Raw genomic sequence first — 18,534 nt, 5'->3', positions numbered from 1 at the left:
GCAGATTTTTCTACTTATTTCAAGTGAAAATGAGTTTGAAACAAATGAAAATGATCTAAAAACAAGTTCATTGTTAGGTGATGAATCTTATTTTGAGTGAAAAGAGTTTAGTTTTGACTAGAAATGAGACAAATATTCTTGGAAAGATTTTGAGTTTTTGCAGTGTAAGGAGTTATGGTGGTTAATGTGTTGTAAGTGTCTTACGAAGTGTTGGATGCAAGGATAGATAACACATATGTGTCCCAATCCAAGTACCTAAAAGTATGTAGCTAAAACCAACACCTGTTTAGTTTAGCTTATAAATTAGCTTAACTTAGCACAGTGTAAAACTGAGAGCAGGGATGCAACCAGCCTGACTCTGGAGTAGAAGTAAAAAACAAGACTCTATAGCTTCTTACAGACAGGCATTAATCCTTTAAAACTGTCTCGTTTGGATTGTGGGATTGTAGTCTGTGTCTGTGTGGTTCAGTTGCCGTTGACAGGAGAGAAAACACCCAGGTTGTTGTGTAACTTTGGCCTAAGCCTATAGCCATAGACAGCTCTGCTCTCTGAATGGATGAATCATTTCATTCACTGATAAATGATTGTATATTGCCATAATCTAGCAGGTGATTATGTTTCCTACAAAATGTAGTGTTGCAATTTAGTAGGAACAAAATTAGGTGAAGTCAAACTAGGATATTTTGAATGCATAGTATGTAAAAATTTTTTTTTTTTTTTATACCCATGGAGTATTTATAAGGAATTAGAAATAGATAGATAGATAAATAAATTCTTGACTCAAGCAACCTGCCTTCTTATAGGTTATGTCACTGAACTCGTCAAAGAGCTTCACAATGTTTGTATGTATGTAAAAATTCCTTTCCTTCTATCTCATTTCATCATCATTTCATCTTTTCCAGAGCTCACATCACATCACCCACCTTAACATAATGTTCAGCTCAAGTGTTTTAGGTTGTAGGGTCATGAGTGTGTTTTGTAGCCCATTTTTTTGTAACTTGTAATTTCTCCCACTAATGGATGTCTGAAAATCCTAATTATTCATCTCTGTCATTTACAAAGTGCCACAAAGCTCCTCCTGAAATGCATCTTGGTGCATTTTTTTTTTTTTGTTGCATTTTATAGCTTCTTGTTTTTTCCTCCAAGTTTTAATGAGTGTTGTTTTGCATTATGAAGTACCTCCAGGCTTCAATTTGGCATCTGGGAAAGTTGGCTTGACTCCAAGACTGTGGTCACCCAGTGCTTTTTACTCATTAAGCCTCATTGGAGGCCGAATGGCTGCAGACTGGGTGGGGGCTGGAGTGCTTGGAGATTAGATGTTGTTGTTGTTGTTGTTTTTGTCTAGATGTGCTAGTTTTGAAAGAGATGAGAAAGTAAAGGACTTTGAAAGTAAAGTTGTAATCCTCTGTGCCTGTTTATTTGTGTAGGCTACACAAGGGCCACAGAATTATTAAAATGACTATGGGCTCCTCTTATACAGTCAATTACATTTTGAAATAAAATGTTTTGTTAAGACTGTCTTCATGGTTTCAGATATTCTGGATGCAGTTCCTGTTTTCACATTAAACTGCTAAGTTAAAGTTAGAAGTACAGACAAATCTACATGTAACTACAGGTACTTATGTGCTTAATTAGACCAGTAGAAGAAAGTCCTCATTTACAGACCAGTCAAGGTTGATTATTATGAATAGGGCTGCAACTAACGATCATTTTCATTATCGATTAATCTTTCAATTATTTGAACGATTAATCGATTAGTTGTTTGGTCAATAAAATGTTAGAAAATGTTGAAAAATATCAATCAAAGTTTCTCAAACCACGGTGACGTCCATATTGTCGTAAAGCAACAAAGAAACCAGAAATATTCACATTTAAGAAGCTGAAATCAGAGAATTTTGACTTTCTTTTCATCAAAAACGACTCAAACCGATTATTCGATTATCAAAATAGTTGACGATTAATTTAATAATCGATTATTGTACGATTAATCGATTAATTGTTGCAGCTCTAATTATGAAAACAAAAGCTTGTGAATAAAGGGCTGATGCAGCAGGATGCTGAGCTTCATAGCTGCTAGAAGATCTGTTTTCTTCTACATGTGGACACGTCTGCTCCTCTGTCTTGGTCTTATTGTTCCTGGCTGTCAAACAAATGAAACTCAAAGGAATTTGTTCTTTGGGAAACTTTGGGAGGAGCTCACTGTAACTACACACACCTGTGGGTGTGTGTGTTGTGTTGGGATGTGATTGTGTAGTGTTCAGAGCTGTATTACTGACTGAACCTGTGGCACTACTTGTGTGCACTGGAGACAGCTCATTAATCCATGTCATGTGTGTGGATCTGGTCATTTTTGGAATTTTTTTTTGCATGATTTGCCTTCAATATTATAGGTAAGTCACTTTCTCTTCAACTTGTATGAAAGCTGCTTCTTCACTCCATCTCCTCTTTATGTAATCAAGGTAGTTAAGGAGGTGATTAGTCTGAATGGTGCCAACAAAGTCCAGAATGTGACATGGAGAATCAAGCACATTTTCCATTTGAGTGCTTTCCACCAAACACAAGAGCTGAAGAAACAGGATGTTTTTGTTCTGAGTTGGGTGGATAATGATAGAGGAGGGAGAGAGGGAGATGTGTTCCTCAACTGGTGTGATTGTTAAATACACAGCAACTGGTTTGGTTCTGCTTCAGATGACAGACAAGGAGCGGAGAGGGAGAGTAAATACAGGAGAGGAGATGTGTTGCTTATTCACAAAGCACAGACAAACTGGTTTTACTGTTTTATCTGAGTTGGTTTGTAAAGCACACTGCACAACCCAGTTTAAATTACACTTTATCCACTGGGGTTTGGGTTTGGGTGCACTGCCTACAGTGTAATGTAGGAGAGAAGGAAAAGTGGAATTTATTTCTACAAAATTCCATCAGTATTTTTTATTTATATTTTATTTTAATTGTTCTGATCATGCCAAAAAGGCCATTGTGGTGAATGTACCTGTGCACAGGGCCCTGTTCCTAAATGTCACATCAGTTTACATTGTAGACAGCTCTGGCAGGTGAATCACAATACGATTGATGTAATCTACATTATTAATATTGATGCTGACAAATCAGTTTTATTTGTACAACACATTTACAGACATCTGCTCAGGTTGGCATATCTGTTTTTATTGATGATAGCAATTACTCAGTAAAAATTGAACTTTTACTTCATTTAAAATAAAAGAGTTGAGTATTTAACTTCAGTGTAAAATGTTTGATGATGTTTTGTGCCACACAGAACTACAGTGTGCCACTATGCTGTGCCGAAAGCAAATTCTGCCGACTTGTTGTGCAGTTCTTAATAAATGAAATGGAAATGGAAACTTGAATCTGACAAACCGATTTTTTTTATTTTATTTTAATAGCCTACATCAGGGCCAAATGAATGGCTAATTTAGAAAAGAGCAGGATGTGTCTGTGGTCTTTACATTAAACTTGATCTAAAATTGTGTAAATTGCTGTCTATGTTTTGCACTGACAGAAGATAAACAATCATTCTATTAAAAAAAAAAATGTAGATAATCGTTTTCTGTAAAATGATGACGGACCATTTTTGTCATTTTTTTGTGTGAAACTGTGTGTTCAGTTATATTTGTGTGAATTTGCATTGGTGTGAATCCTGTGTTGCTTCCATGGTGATGAAACAGCTGGGCAGTAAAAGAGGCTGCAGGGCGTCTCCAGACGTTCACTCTGTTTAAAGCGCCTGCCTGTTCCAAAGTCCATGAAGACACAAGGTAGCATACCGGCGCTGTGAGTCATGGGCAAAGCATGCTGGGTCTTTGGGAGTTCCCTCCTGTCCACAGACATGCTGTCTTACTGAGGAATGACATGTCATCCTCATGGTGGTGCAGGTCCATGGACTTGTGACCTCTGGAAGCAGTACAGTACATGTGATCCCAGAGTCTGAAGCAGGTTGAGTTATTATTCCTCTTTTCCCATTATGATGATTCAGGTTTTACCTTTTTGGGATTTCTCAAAGGTGTTTTTACCTTTTTGGTTATTTTTTCTGGGAATACTCTGATCATGCATTTTAATGGCTTTTAACACCTTGCCAGGAGGACAACATTCGAAAATTAGCCTTTGGCTAACACTGGCACCTTTACGTTTATTAAAGCAGAAGTAAGTGGAATGTTTGTGTTAATATAAGTCTTAAATAGTTGTATCTTCCGACAGCAATCACTTCTATAGAGTGTTTGGTCTGAAACACGGGTCTGTCAGTCACTCTGCTCTGCTGTAAGCCGAGGAGAAAACTTTCCTTGTATCCTACAACTTTTAACCAATGAGGAGAGAGAACGGCATAAAGGGGCGGTCCTCTCTGTGTGTGCAGCCAAGGGATGCGCGTGAATGTGGTGACGTAGGGACGAGGGCGGGGACTGCTAAGTCCATCGGCTGACAGGAAGTTAGCCAAAACCACCGGATCACTTACTTCTGCTTTAATGTTCATTAATGTGCACTGTCCTCCTTAGATAAATAAATAAAATAAAATTTTAAAAAATCTACTGTACCAATGCAAGTCCATAAAACTGTACATAAATAGATACACAAAAAAACACTATAAAAACTGGAATGTAAAGCGTGAAGATACTGTGCTGCTGCCTCAGCTCAGCCTGCATGCTTGAATTTGTGGTTGAACAGTGGATATGCAGTGTAAAAACATACTATGTAAATGACGGAGATGATTCAGAGTGATTCATAACTCTTCACGGGTGGAGAAGATACCTCACCTGATTGCATAACATTATTTGTTCCAACAGGGAAGGAACAGGGAGAGTCAGTGAAAGAATGAGCCACTCCTCAGAGAGGGAGAAAGAAGTCACTGAAATTCAACTTTCACACTTGTCCATTTTTGATTGAACAAAAAATGTGATGAATATTAGATTAAATGAACGGTGGTGGGTGTGGTTTGTCAGCCTTCCAGCTTCTGGAGACTGAAACAGACTCAGAACTGAGTGAATGTTGGACTTGGGTTCACCGGGCGGGGACACAGATATGACTGTGATGCATGGGCCACAGGGTTCTTTGCACAATCATTGTGAAGTTTCTGTGAAGTTAGGTTTGTTGTGTGAGAGCTGATAACGTGCCCACCAGCTCACAGGCCCAAGGGGCAGAACACAAGCACCTGAGAGGCGCCCTCACAACTTGTGGTTACCCTAACTGGACCTTTGTGAAAACTGCAGCTGCTTCCAGAAAGAAAACCAGCAAAGTGGTTGAGAAAGAAAGACAAAACAAGAGAAAAAACATAGTCATTCCATATGTGTCTGGAGTATCAGAAAAACTCAGGAGGATCTTTAACAAACACCGTATCCCTGTGTATTTCAAACCCAGCAACACACTCAGACAGAGACTGGTACATCCCAAGGACAGAACACCACACACCCACAAAAGCAATCTGGTGTATGCAGTCCAATGCAACGAGGAATGCAAAGACCTCTACATTGGAGAAACAAAACAACCACTGCATAAACGCATGGCCCAACACAGGAGAGCAAACTCCTCAGGACTGGACTCTGCTGTTCATTTACATCTCAAGGAGAAAGCCCACTCCTTTGAGGACAGCAATGTCCAAATCCTAGACAGAGAGGACAGATGGTTTGAAAGAGGAGTTAAAGAAGCCATTTTTGTAAAAGTAGAAAAACCGTCCCTCAACAGGGGAGGAGGTCTGAGACACCACCTGTCTCCAATTTACAATGCTGCCCTTTCATCCCTTCCCAGGAGACTCAACCATCTAGCCTCAAAGAACAACCACTGTTCACAAGTGGCAAGTGACTCCAATGACTGTCGTTAGAACACAATAGGGCACTAACGAAGTCGAAACCAACTTCCCACCAACGACTGTCACTCCAACGACTGTCGTTGGCACTTGGAGCACAAAAGGGAACCATTGACATCATCACCCTTGTGAAACGCCCACACAAGAGGTTAAATAGTGAGTCTCCACACCAGATAGTTGGACCAGTCCCAGCCTGGTCAGCTGCGTACATGAACTGATGAAGCCTCTTGGATGAGAGGTGAAACGTCTTCCTAGACAAACAACTAAGTCCAGTTGCTTTCGATTTAACCTCCTTTGAAATACTATGACCTGGACAAATGAGAATATGCACCGGCTTATTGCAGAACAATTTGGGGTGGCTACCCTTAGAATGGTGCGGGAACATGAAAGGTTGGCTCGGAAAATTGCAGATTACAGGAACCACCTACGGTTCAGTTTGAGATGCAGACAACAAAGGCTTACACCAACTAGCCTACGCTTGAATTCCACTATGAGAGGGCATAGAGTGGAGAAAATCATGGAAAAGGCTCAAAACCAACTCCTTAACGAACGAATAAGACAGGTCAATTTCACTATCGAGGGGCTAAAAGAGAAAACTGACCACATACTGCTTAAACTGAAAACACGCTTACCTGGCTCCATCATGGAGAAAGTTGTGGATTTCACCCAAAAGGCACAACTATCACAACATAACAAAAGCAAAGAGAGACAAACCAAGAAATTCCGCAATTTACAATCTCGACATGTTGACAATAACACAGAAATACTCACATGGGGGCAAAAAACTGACCTTTCAGCACAGAAAGAAACACAAAACAGATGGGTTAAGAATGTGTCGGACAGAGAACTCACCCAACCTGAGAAAGAGGTCCTAGCCAAAGGCTTGAATTTCGCCATGACACCGAAAGAGCTACCTATAGTGGATTTGATTACAGCTACAGAATCTGCTATAAGGAAAAACAACTTAACCGGAACTGAGGCAGATCAGCTAAGGTTAAAAGTGTCAGCGGCGGTGGCCGAGGCTAAGGTCCCCCCCTCCAACCTCACCTTTGAGGAGAGGAAAGCAGTGACGGCTTTGAGCAAAGACCAAAACATTACTATCCTCCCAGCAGACAAGGGTAGATGCACAGTTGTGCTCAATACAACTGACTACCAGGCTAAGATATCTACATTACTCAGCGACTCTAACACTTATGAAACTCTGAAACGAGACCCGACCAGTGGCTATAAAAAGAAGGTGATAGAATGTCTACAACAATTACAAAAAGAAGGGGTCATTGACAAAACACAATACTACCGGCTTTATCCCCAGGATTCAATCCCATGCCTATATGGACTCCCCAAAATCCATAAAGAAGGGTCCCCGCTCAGGCCCATTGTCAGCAGCATAAACTCGGTCACTTACAACATAGCCAAACACATTGCCAATATCTTGGCTCCGTTGGTGGGAAACACCCCACACCACATCCAAAACTCTATAGACTTTGTGGGTAAAGTCCGGGACATACAAATGGAACCAGATGACACTATGGTATCCTACGATGTGACTTCTCTTTTTACCTGTATTCCAACTATGGAGGCTTCGGCCACAGTAAGAGAACGTCTCACACAAGACAACTCCCTGCAAAACCGAACAAAACTCAAACCCGAACATATTTGCCAGCTTCTGGATTTATGCCTGAACACCACATACTTCCAGTTCAACGGCAAATTTTACAGACAAAAACATGGCTGTGCCATGGGTTCACCAGTATCCCCTATTGTGGCAAATCTGTACATGGAGGAGGTAGAGAACAAGGCTTTAAACTCCTTTGAAGGAAAAACACCGAGCCACTGGTTCAGGTATGTGGACGACACATGGGTTAAAATCAAAACCAAAGAAGTGCAAGCTTTTACCGAACACATTAACTCAGTGGACAAAAACATCAAGTTCACCAGAGAGGATGTCAAGGACAATAGTCTGCCTTTCTTAGATTGTGACGTCCATATGAAAAAGGACAGGAGCCTCCACATTGGGGTATACAGAAAACCCACACATACAGACCAATATCTACTTTTCGACTCTCACCACCCTCTGGAACATAAGCTTGGTGTTATCAGAACTTTGCAACACAGAGCTGATAACGTGCCCACCAGCTCACAGGCCCAAGGGGCAGAACACAAGCACCTGAGAGGCGCCCTCACAACTTGTGGTTACCCTAACTGGACCTTTGTGAAAACTGCAGCTGCTTCCAGAAAGAAAACCAGCAAAGTGGTTGAGAAAGAAAGACAAAACAAGAGAAAAAACATAGTCATTCCATATGTGTCTGGAGTATCAGAAAAACTCAGGAGGATCTTTAACAAACACCGTATCCCTGTGTATTTCAAACCCAGCAACACACTCAGACAGAGACTGGTACATCCCAAGGACAGAACACCACACACCCACAAAAGCAATCTGGTGTATGCAGTCCAATGCAACGAGGAATGCAAAGACCTCTACATTGGAGAAACAAAACAACCACTGCATAAACGCATGGCCCAACACAGGAGAGCAAACTCCTCAGGACTGGACTCTGCTGTTCATTTACATCTCAAGGAGAAAGCCCACTCCTTTGAGGACAGCAATGTCCAAATCCTAGACAGAGAGGACAGATGGTTTGAAAGAGGAGTTAAAGAAGCCATTTTTGTAAAAGTAGAAAAACCGTCCCTCAACAGGGGAGGAGGTCTGAGACACCACCTGTCTCCAATTTACAATGCTGCCCTTTCATCCCTTCCCAGGAGACTCAACCATCTAGCCTCAAAGAACAACCACTGTTCACAAGTGGCAAGTGACTCCAATGACTGTCGTTAGAACACAATAGGGCACTAACGAAGTCGAAACCAACTTCCCACCAACGACTGTCACTCCAACGACTGTCGTTGGCACTTGGAGCACAAAAGGGAACCATTGACATCATCACCCTTGTGAAACGCCCACACAAGAGGTTAAATAGTGAGTCTCCACACCAGATAGTTGGACCAGTCCCAGCCTGGTCAGCTGCGTACATGAACTGATGAAGCCTCTTGGATGAGAGGTGAAACGTCTTCCTAGACAAACAACTAAGTCCAGTTGCTTTCGATTTAACCTCCTTTGAAAAAAAAAAAAAAAAAAAAAAAAAAAAAAAAAAAAAAAAGTTTGTTGTGTAGTTTTTCCTCAGAGAATGTAGACAGCACATGACATTACAGCTTTTTAGTTTTCAACTCAAGTCATTTTCCCCTCAACTTAAGTTTAGTCCACAATAAAGGTGAATAAGGTAGAACACATTGCAGAATGATCAGTCTCAGTCCACATCAAGTTAAATCTCAGTACAGGTTAAATCAGTACAGGTCAGATTTGCATAGAATTAGCTGTAAATATGTATGGTGACCAGAGGAAGTGATATTTTTGCTGACCCTGTGACCTTTTCTACATTGAGACTGATCAAAAAATATCCAAATTAGTGGCTATAACTCTAATCCCAGATAATAGTGCTAGTGTTTGTGCGTGCGCCTCTTTTATATACAGTCTATGAACAGAAATAGGACATGAAAGGAACAAAGTGAACAACCAGAGACATGCAGTGCAGACACAGGGAGGCTCCACCCTCCTCATACTTATCAAGGTGTGTCTGTCTTGGCAACCTGCAAGAATCATCACACCCCACCCAGACACACCCAGCAGGGTGGAGGGTGGAGGGGTGGAAGAGCAACCCAGCTTTCCCTTTAGTCATGGTTCATTTAACGACAGGACAGGCAACTCAGGCTTGTTCTGTTGTTCTGTTTTATCACTGTTCCTTTGTTTTTACCCCAAGTTGAAAAGTGAGAACCAAAGAGGATCTTATTGGTTTTTTTTTTAATATGTTAATTCAAATTTTCAAGAAATAAGACAGAACATACATAACAAAAACAAACAAACAAACATAAAATACATTTGGCTCACATACCAACTCAGATTAAAATTTATACAGGTGAGAGATTCTGTAGTCATCCCATAAAATAAGTTAAGGACGAAAGATAAGGTCAATAATACATTCACATGTTCATGTTCAGAGAGTTACACAGAAATAAACAAACAAAAAATGTAAATGGTATGTCATCTGCCACGCAGAGCATTTTCAGTTATGATACAAACCCTCTTGCAAAAATGGTAGAGATATTCAAACCAAGGGTTCCCATGTTTTACGAAAAACATCATCTTTGCTGTGCAGTTTATATATGTCAGATAGTCTAAAGCAACATATTCGAGTACCACCCTTTGCCATTGAACCTTAGATGGAGCTTTATCAATTATCCAGTTTAAAAGAATACATTTCCTAGCACAAAAAGCAAATTTGTCAGCGATGGACAGGTCAGATATACCAAGTAGTAGATGTAAGGGGTTGATATTTCTGTTAATGAGTAAAATCTTATTAATTTCCTGCCCAATGACCCACGGTAACTGCTGTACTTTTCTACAGTGCCACAAACAGTGTGTAAGACTACCAATCTCAATTTTACACTTAGGGCACAGTGGAGATGAATTAGGATTGAATGTATGACGTTGAGAGGGAGAGGATCTTATTGTCGATGGTTATCATTGTTTTATTGGAATATAGATTTTATATTTAATATTTACATAATATGAAATTCAGATTTTTTTCTTTTTCTTTTTACATATTGTGTAGTTATATTTTCTGTGCTTTGTTGTTCACTTATTGTATCTGTCTGTGTTGATTCCAATCTAGTACTTTAGTTTAGTTTCCATTCAGGGCTAATGTTTTCTCTCTTCCCATCTCATACACATAAACACACACACACACACACAGACACACACACACACACACACACACACACACACACACACACACACACACACACACACATATGCACACACAAGAGGAAATGAGAGGAAATGAGAAGCTGAGTAAAGTGACCAGTCAGGTGCAGAGACTCTTACAAACTCTGGTTGGATATTAACGTCCATTCTCATCAGCAGGGAGGTTGTAGTTAGGGTCATCTCCATGTACACAGTGGTGCAGCCCACCCACTAACACACACACACACACACACACACACACACACACACACACACACACACACATACACACACACACACACACACACACACACACACACACACACACACACACACACACACACACACACACACACACACACACACACACACAAACCCCCTGTGGTCTGAGCTAAGTAAAGAAATGAGTTGTGAGCCAGTTTGTCATCATGAGCGCTCGTCTCTCTCCGGCTGCTGCAGTGAGTATTATAGAAACAGAAAATGTATGTGAAATATAAAAGTGGGATGTGAACAGTAGTGAAGTTGGTGTGTTCAGCTAATCTACTGTAGTAAAATCCTTAGTTCCATTATGGTTTGATAAATTAGCAGTCAAGTCTAACTAATGGAAACTACAGCAGCAACAACATTAGAGAATTGTTTAAAGCTTTTAGTTGTTTTTTTTTTACACTGAAGTATTGAGATGTTGGCACCTGTTAGTCATGTGGCAGCATCAGCAGTGGGAGCCATGGTAACGATGGTCTCCTTTAAAGCCTACAGTATGGTATAATACTGTATATTGTACCTGTAGTTAGTCACATTTAGCGTATCGTATAGACATTTGTAAAATTATGTTTTATTTCAAATTTCATTTAAAATCTCAATGGAAGCAGGTTATGTTATTCTGACATTAAAAACCCTGTCTCACACAAATTACATTTATATATTACTAATTTGTTTTCCCAATTATGTTTTGCTGGGAAACATAATTGGAAAAACAAATTAGCTGTATATAAACATAATTTCTAGAGGACAGGGTTAGAAAGTAATGAGGAGAGAATTATGGCAGCCCACATTCATGAGGCTCTATTTTACTTTATAATGAGATGTTTTCTTTTTTCTTTTTTTTTGGAAAGAAAGGACTTTGTTGGGTCCACTGAATGTTACATGCTACTTCAACACTGTGTTTGACTCTTTTTTTTTCTCTCACTTCCATCATCCTCCAAACAACTACAAATTCCTCTAAGCTGCCCAAGCTCCTCTGGATGCATGTTATCTTTCTCAGAGGGATTAAAACACAATGGATTTGTTTTGATTATATTTAATCAGACAACACAGGCTGGCTGTGTCACGGACACCCAGCCCACTCGTGTTATAAATGCATCCTCTCATATGGCGAGGGAAGGAATTAATTGCCTCCTGTTCATCTGTAGTTTTTATATACATGATGTATGAAGATTGATTTCCTCGCTTTAAGATGAAAAGATTAGCAGCCACCCAGCAGGTTAGCTGCCTCAGCACAGTTTTACAATCCTTCTCTGTTGTGGCTTTCCAACAGTGGTGGGTGGAACGCTTCTAACAGCTGAGGGTCTGCTCAGTATAGACAGACTGCTGTTGTGGTAACCATCACCTTACATTTATAACTCTCATCTTCAGATCTCTGATGAAGGTTTCTGAGGTTCCACTATATAGAGCCCTTTGAGATTTCACTAAAGATGTTGGTGAGGTTCCTATATTCAGGTTTGAATTAGTTTTACTGTCTTTTTTTTTCATATTTTTTTTTATTTCTTTCTATTTGAGCTTGTGGCCATAGCCTACCTGCTGTCACTCACTCAGCTCCAGGCTTGAACAGTGACTTCCCCAGAAGAGTAATCCATCACAGTAAACCGCGGCAGAGGGCCATGTTTTTAAAGCGTGACCCTTTGCTTCCTGTCACTCACCTGTCACACTGATCCGTCTCCTCCAGGACACTGTCTCTCTAAACAACATGTCACCTAACAGTCACCAAAAAATGCTGTTATTGTATCAATACAGTCAAGCCTCAAGAGTGGTTTGTTTTCTCTTTAAAGGGATACGCTAACATTTTTTTTCGTGTCTTGCCTCACTCCCGAGTCCATGACCAGCAGATAGACACCATCCTTTCTACTATGCGTGCAGTAACAAGGGAGATGGAGCCGTATCGCCCGTAATTAGCTTAGCTCAAACACTGGAAGTGTATAGGTAGTGTTAGCCTGCCTCCTACCCCAGCCGAAATCAGCAGTCAGAAGCTGATTTTCATTTTAGCTCTAAACTCTGTAAATATATCACTTTATCCACATTTCAAACATTTTTAGGCGAGAAAGTAGCCGTTTAGATCAGCAGTGTGTCGTTAATTTGTCTAAACAGCTGGTAGGCTAAACAAATTCGAACGAATTCAGCGCTACTCAAGCTAGCCGTATATTGTCATGGTTTTCTGTATGTAAAGGACAACAAGTGTTTTCTTTTGTGAGAGTAACTGGAAGTGCGTTGGTCACAACGGCTAGCTTGAGTAGCGCCAAATTCGTCCGAACAAAATTGTAAACAGCTGGTATTTAGACAAATTAACGACACACTACTGATCTAAACGGCTACTTTCTCACCTAAACATGTTTGAAATGTTGATAAAGTGATATATTTACAAAGTTTAGAGCTAAGATGAAATCAGCTTCTGACTGCTGATTTCGACTGGGGTAGGAGGCAGGCTAACACTACCTATACACTTCCAGTGTTTGAGCTAAGCTAATACAGGCGATACGGCTCTATCTCCCTTGTTACTGCACACACATAACAGTCGAAAGGATGGTGTCTATCTGCTTGTCATTGACTCAGGGCAAGACACTAAAAAAAATGTTGGCGTATCCCTTTAACAGTAATGTAGTGGGGGAGTTGTCACTTTTACGGTCACCATATCTTAAGTGATATAGAGTGCGACTGCATAAAGAAAGCTTTCCACATGAAATAGTTGAAATAGATGCTGCAACTTTTAGTATCACCAGCCTTTGAAGAAACTTTGCAGTGGAGCGTGGTTCATACGTGTTTCTCATGCTGCAAAACTGAACCAGTTACAGACAAATGGCAGGACTGTGCCTTTTCTGGGAACAAACTCTTCATTTACGCTGGAAGTCATGTTGCTGTGTGTTTGTGATGAGGTAAACAAGGAGGGAGGACTACGGAAGCTAGATCATAGTCAGTTTACACCTTGTGCTGTGTCAGCTCTGTCAGTGGTTATGGTTAATGGACGGATGGATGGTGCAAGTACTCGCCCCAGCTTCAACAAAGCTCTAAGCATATAGAACGTGTTGTTCATTCATGGGTGTGTCCTGTTGGAGCCTTGTGGTTTCATGTCTGTTAATCTTTCAGACAGGCGGCCAGGTTAGAAGTGGTCCGCCATTTTCTTGCTGATGGAGCCACAGTCTATGATGCTTCTCTGGCTCAGCACAGCCCTGCACAGAACTTTAAACTTTTATTTGCTCTTGCTTTTAGCTCTGTTTTTAGTGCTTGTTTTTATTCTGTTTTATGCTTCTCTCTCTATTTTTTTTAATTTTTATGTTTTGTCTTTATGTAAAGCACGTTGAGTTGTATGAAATGCGCTATATAAATAAAGATGCCTTGCCTTGCACTGTAAAACTGGAGAGCCCTTGTTAACCCCACATTCCTCCATGGCCTTGGTCATACTGTGTGTTGCATTATCACAACTGGGCACAACACACACTCTTTGTTGTACTGTACTGTTCAAACACAGTTACAAAAGCTGGCCCTCCTGCGCACGCAGCACACTTACTACATAGGGGACTATAACGTCAGATGTTTGTGGTCAAACTTATGCTTAAGCACGTCAATCAGATTGTAAATGTGTGTTGCAGCCGTATCATAAAGGGCAGGGAGGGGACACCAGGAGTAGTAGGGGCTTCCTTATGAGAGTATAATGTGCTATTGCTGGCGATAATCTTGGTCTTCTTCCACCTCGATTGTCATTGCATTATCAGATTTAGTTATCATCAATTTCATAATCAGAGCAATGAAGAATAGGATACTTTGCCCATGATAGACTGATGATTTATCAGGCCCAATAATCAGCCCTCATTTTTAACTTTAACTTTAACACACACTTGTGGCATATATAACAACAACAATAAGAGTTATTTTCTGGTTTTGATGGTTATTATTAGTGCTGCAACAATTTAGAGTAAATGAGTTGAATAGATGTTTTAGCAGATGTTGACCGATGATTTGCTTTCTGAGAAGTGAAGGGCCCAGTGTTGGAGCTTACAGTAGGTCATCCTAGAAACCTAAAGAGAATACATCTCAACCTCTGTTTCAATTCCAGCCACAATTTTTGTTTAAACAGTCTCCTTTATGATTCAGAATTGAATTTGCTGTTAAACAAAACTAGACAGTACAAGACATATCCTGTGGGTCTCCAAACTTTTAATGTGCATTTTTTTTTTTTATGAAAGTTCTCTGGATCAATTATTGAAAAGTTGCAGCAAAAGTGTTTTATTTTTCCTATTGCATTTTAACATGAATATATCCTAATAGTTTAAAAAATGTACAAGCTGGAGCAAACACAGTGAACATAAATTGCAATATCCTTATTATGCTTATTGTAAACCTACAGCCTTGCTCTCTAAAGCCAAAAAGATCAACCTTGGTAACATGTCTTGTTGGGTCCAGTTATATTATAGCCCAACATACAGATGATCAAAGCATCATTAAACACTGGGACATCTGATGTGCTTTAAACCCCACAGTCAGTTTCCTGTCTGCCTTATTCTGACTGAATGTAGTCCACATATGTGTTTGTCAGATGTGGAGCAGTTGTGTGCTGGTATTTAGGGCATCCTCTCTGTGCTTTAGTGAGCTAAGTGCTAAAGTCTTTGAAGTGGTACGGTGTTGAGTCTGGAGGGCACAAGTCAGTTCAGCTTCTTTCTCTGTTTGGATCATTCCTGTTTCTCTCCATTCCTCACTGATGAGAAAAATTAGTTAAAGAGTCAGTTAAAGAGTGCTAATTTGGTGTAGCCCTAACAATGGCTTCCAGACATTCAGGCCAGACAACGTGCTGCATGTCCTACAAACATTGCTGCAGTACAACCTCTGTGCATGTAACTACTACACTCTGCCAGCAGGAGTGGACTCTCAGTGGTGTTGGGTCGTTGCAAAATCTGCTAAATGTGTAACATAGGTCAAATTGACTGAGGGTTGCTGTGTTGAAACCAAGGGATAACAACAATGCTAAAAATATTTTCTCTCTTTCCCTGTAGTCTCCAGAGTTCCAGAGACACACAGAAGACTTCCCTGCTTCTGTGGACAAACTACGGCAGCTGATAGAAGATAAAGTTCACATCCTGCAGTCCCCCATCACTGAGAACCACCAGGTAAGCGACATGGGAAATCATTATAACATACGTACAAATGTAATGCTGTTAAACCGGGGAGATAAAATTTGGTAATACAAAACACACGCATGTTTTCTTATAGTCAGTGGATCATTAGCTGAAGGCCAAATCTTGTCGTTGAACAGATGGAAGAAAACATTCAACTTTTTAATGAGTCTAATCTCCACAAATTTCACTGAACTTGTTTCAGGAACATTAAACATGACACCTCTAGTAAAAAACAGTTAGATGATCATCTGGCGTGCAGCAGAGGTATCAACTGTCATTTTGTCTTTGCTGAGGTTGGAGTTAGCTTCTTTTTTTTAACCTGATGTTTTTAAAACGTGGTTCTTTGCTAGAGGGAACCGGGCTAATTGCTCAACTCTGCCTTAAGTGCATTCCTCTTAACAGTGTATGCGGGGATCTGTTTTTGTTGGCACTGTCTTTATTGATTTCCAGGATTTTCTCTCCATTTCTCAGAATTACTGTGCTGTTCTCTCTTTCATCTGTATTTCCCTCTCTTTCCTCTCCCTTGTTGTTGATTTATCCCAAGGCCACGATGAGCTCAAATCCAAGTTATTGCTCCTCCCTATAGTGTCGAGTGTCTTTTTCTTCCTGAAGCCTAATTGCAGAGACCAATAAAGTGCAGAAGAAAAATCAGATTAAACTTGTTTTAAATGTTTGTCAATGGTATTCAAACTAAATCATTTCCCTCCTGTGACCCATATTTGACGTTAAAGTCGTCTAAAATATTTAGAACAGGAGCGTGATGAAGTCAACAGAGAAAAGCAATTTGGTCACAAGGATTTAAATGGGAAAGGATTGTTCCTTTCTCTGCACCTCAATTCTAAAATTCACAGTGAATGAAAATCAACTCTTTATTAAACTTATTTAGCCCCTGACTATGTAAGTTTTTTCACAGCCACATTTTGGCGACATTAGATCATTATATAGATGGATTCTGGCATATGTCAGGCAATCTTTAACAAGAGACTGAAGCACTGAAATATTCTACTCACCAGATCGTGATACCAAGTTTACTTATAAGTCATTCATTTGTTATTTTGTTATTTCTATCACGCGTCGTGTGAAGAGATGTTGTATAGGTCGATAATAAATCTTGATTATATAGGCATTGGCCTTAGAAATTGTGTGTACAAAACAAAAAATGTGTCAAAATATAGATTTTATGCTGCAGCTCGTATGTTAGATGGTGGACGGTGAGGACTAAAGATCACATTAGAAAAGCAGATCAGATTGGCTGCTGTGTGAACGTAGTGCCAGTTTGTCTCTCAGACTGAGTCACATGGACACAAACAGACAGACGAAGGGGAGGATGAGGGTGAGCATCATGTTCTGCCAGGATGACTCAGTCAGTCTGTTGTCTCCCAGCCCACAGCCGCTCTCTGAAGGACTCCGTCACCTCGGCTAGTTCAGACACGCCATGTTAGATTTCACTTTTTCCAACTTCTTCATTGCTCTTCATTGTCCTCGAGTGTCTCTTTTTTCTCTTTGTCACCTCCTCTTGTTTGTCTGCTTTCCCACTCTCCTCCCTCAGTGTGAATCATCACTCTCTTCTGTTTAACTCAACATGTTGCTACGTGTGGCAGACTACTGAAACCTGTAATGTTCTACGGCTAAGTTCTCATATCAAATACTCGCCGCACTAAATATTAAATGATGATGGAGCATTTTGCCTTTTTTCTTTGACATTAATTATGTTGCTTTACACCCTGTTAACTATTGGGTGTGTCAATTGTGTCAATCCTGAGGATACAGCAGTGTCCTGTTTCCCAGCAGTAAAAGTGATGAAGGTGCAGAACCATTATTACTGTCAGAAACTAACCAATGGCAGCCTCTGAATCTTCTGGCCTAAAGGGATGGCTGTGTTTCACTCTTAGATTAGTAGAGGTGCATCTACGCAATGGACTGGTCACACAAGACCAGTTGTGTCCAACATACGGTTGCAAAACTCCTGTATATGGGAATATATGGGAATTAATGGGAATATATGGGAATAAATCTGAAATTTACAAAATTGAAGGTTGGCCCTTAACCTACATATAGTTGGGGAAAATATATTGTAGCATAATCTTGGCTAAAACAACCAGATTTAATGCAAGTACACTTTAATATCTATGCTATTCCTCAATCACATGCACACAGAGCATAAATCTGTTGAAATGTCATGTTTTTTAATTGTATTATTTAGCATGGATGTCTGCTTATGACAAAACAAAATATTTACATTTATGTTTGGATATGATACAGTTTGTTTAAATTACCCCCAATTTCCAGTTATTTCCCAATAATTCCCATAAATTCCCATAATTCCCATGGAAGGTTTCCTATTTGGAATATTTCCAAAATTTCCCATGAAAAGTTACTGGAAATTTATTGGAAATTTACTGGAAGTTTTCCGCCCCTTTGCAACCCTAGTCCAACAAGGCTGTCCTATTTCAAAGGACTCTTTACAGTAAATGAAGATGAATCCATCCTTAGTTTCCCTGGGCAGTAAAGGACCAACGGATGGATCCTTTACAACCTAACATATCCCAAGAAGT

General features: G+C 40.1%; 1 protein-coding gene across 1 annotated transcript in view; it reads left to right on the top strand.

Moving 5' to 3' along the window:
• The window catches only part of LOC310994999 (uncharacterized protein), a gene marked incomplete at its 5' end in the record, with an annotated part of 69,273 nt that overhangs the window by 14,090 nt on the left and 36,649 nt on the right, over positions 1–18,534 (top strand). Inside the window, one exon of the mRNA XM_083983929.1 lies at positions 15,857–15,970. Coding sequence (XP_083840055.1) covers positions 15,857–15,970 — 114 coding nt within the window. The remainder of the gene's footprint in view (positions 1–15,856; positions 15,971–18,534) is intronic.

This window comes from Trachurus trachurus, assembly GCF_905171665.1.
Source record: "Trachurus trachurus genome assembly, chromosome: 12".
In the NCBI taxonomy this organism is placed as follows: domain Eukaryota; kingdom Metazoa; phylum Chordata; class Actinopteri; order Carangiformes; family Carangidae; genus Trachurus; species Trachurus trachurus.
Note: the sequence above shows the minus strand (reverse complement) of the source record. Positions and strands in the feature narration are given on the sequence as shown.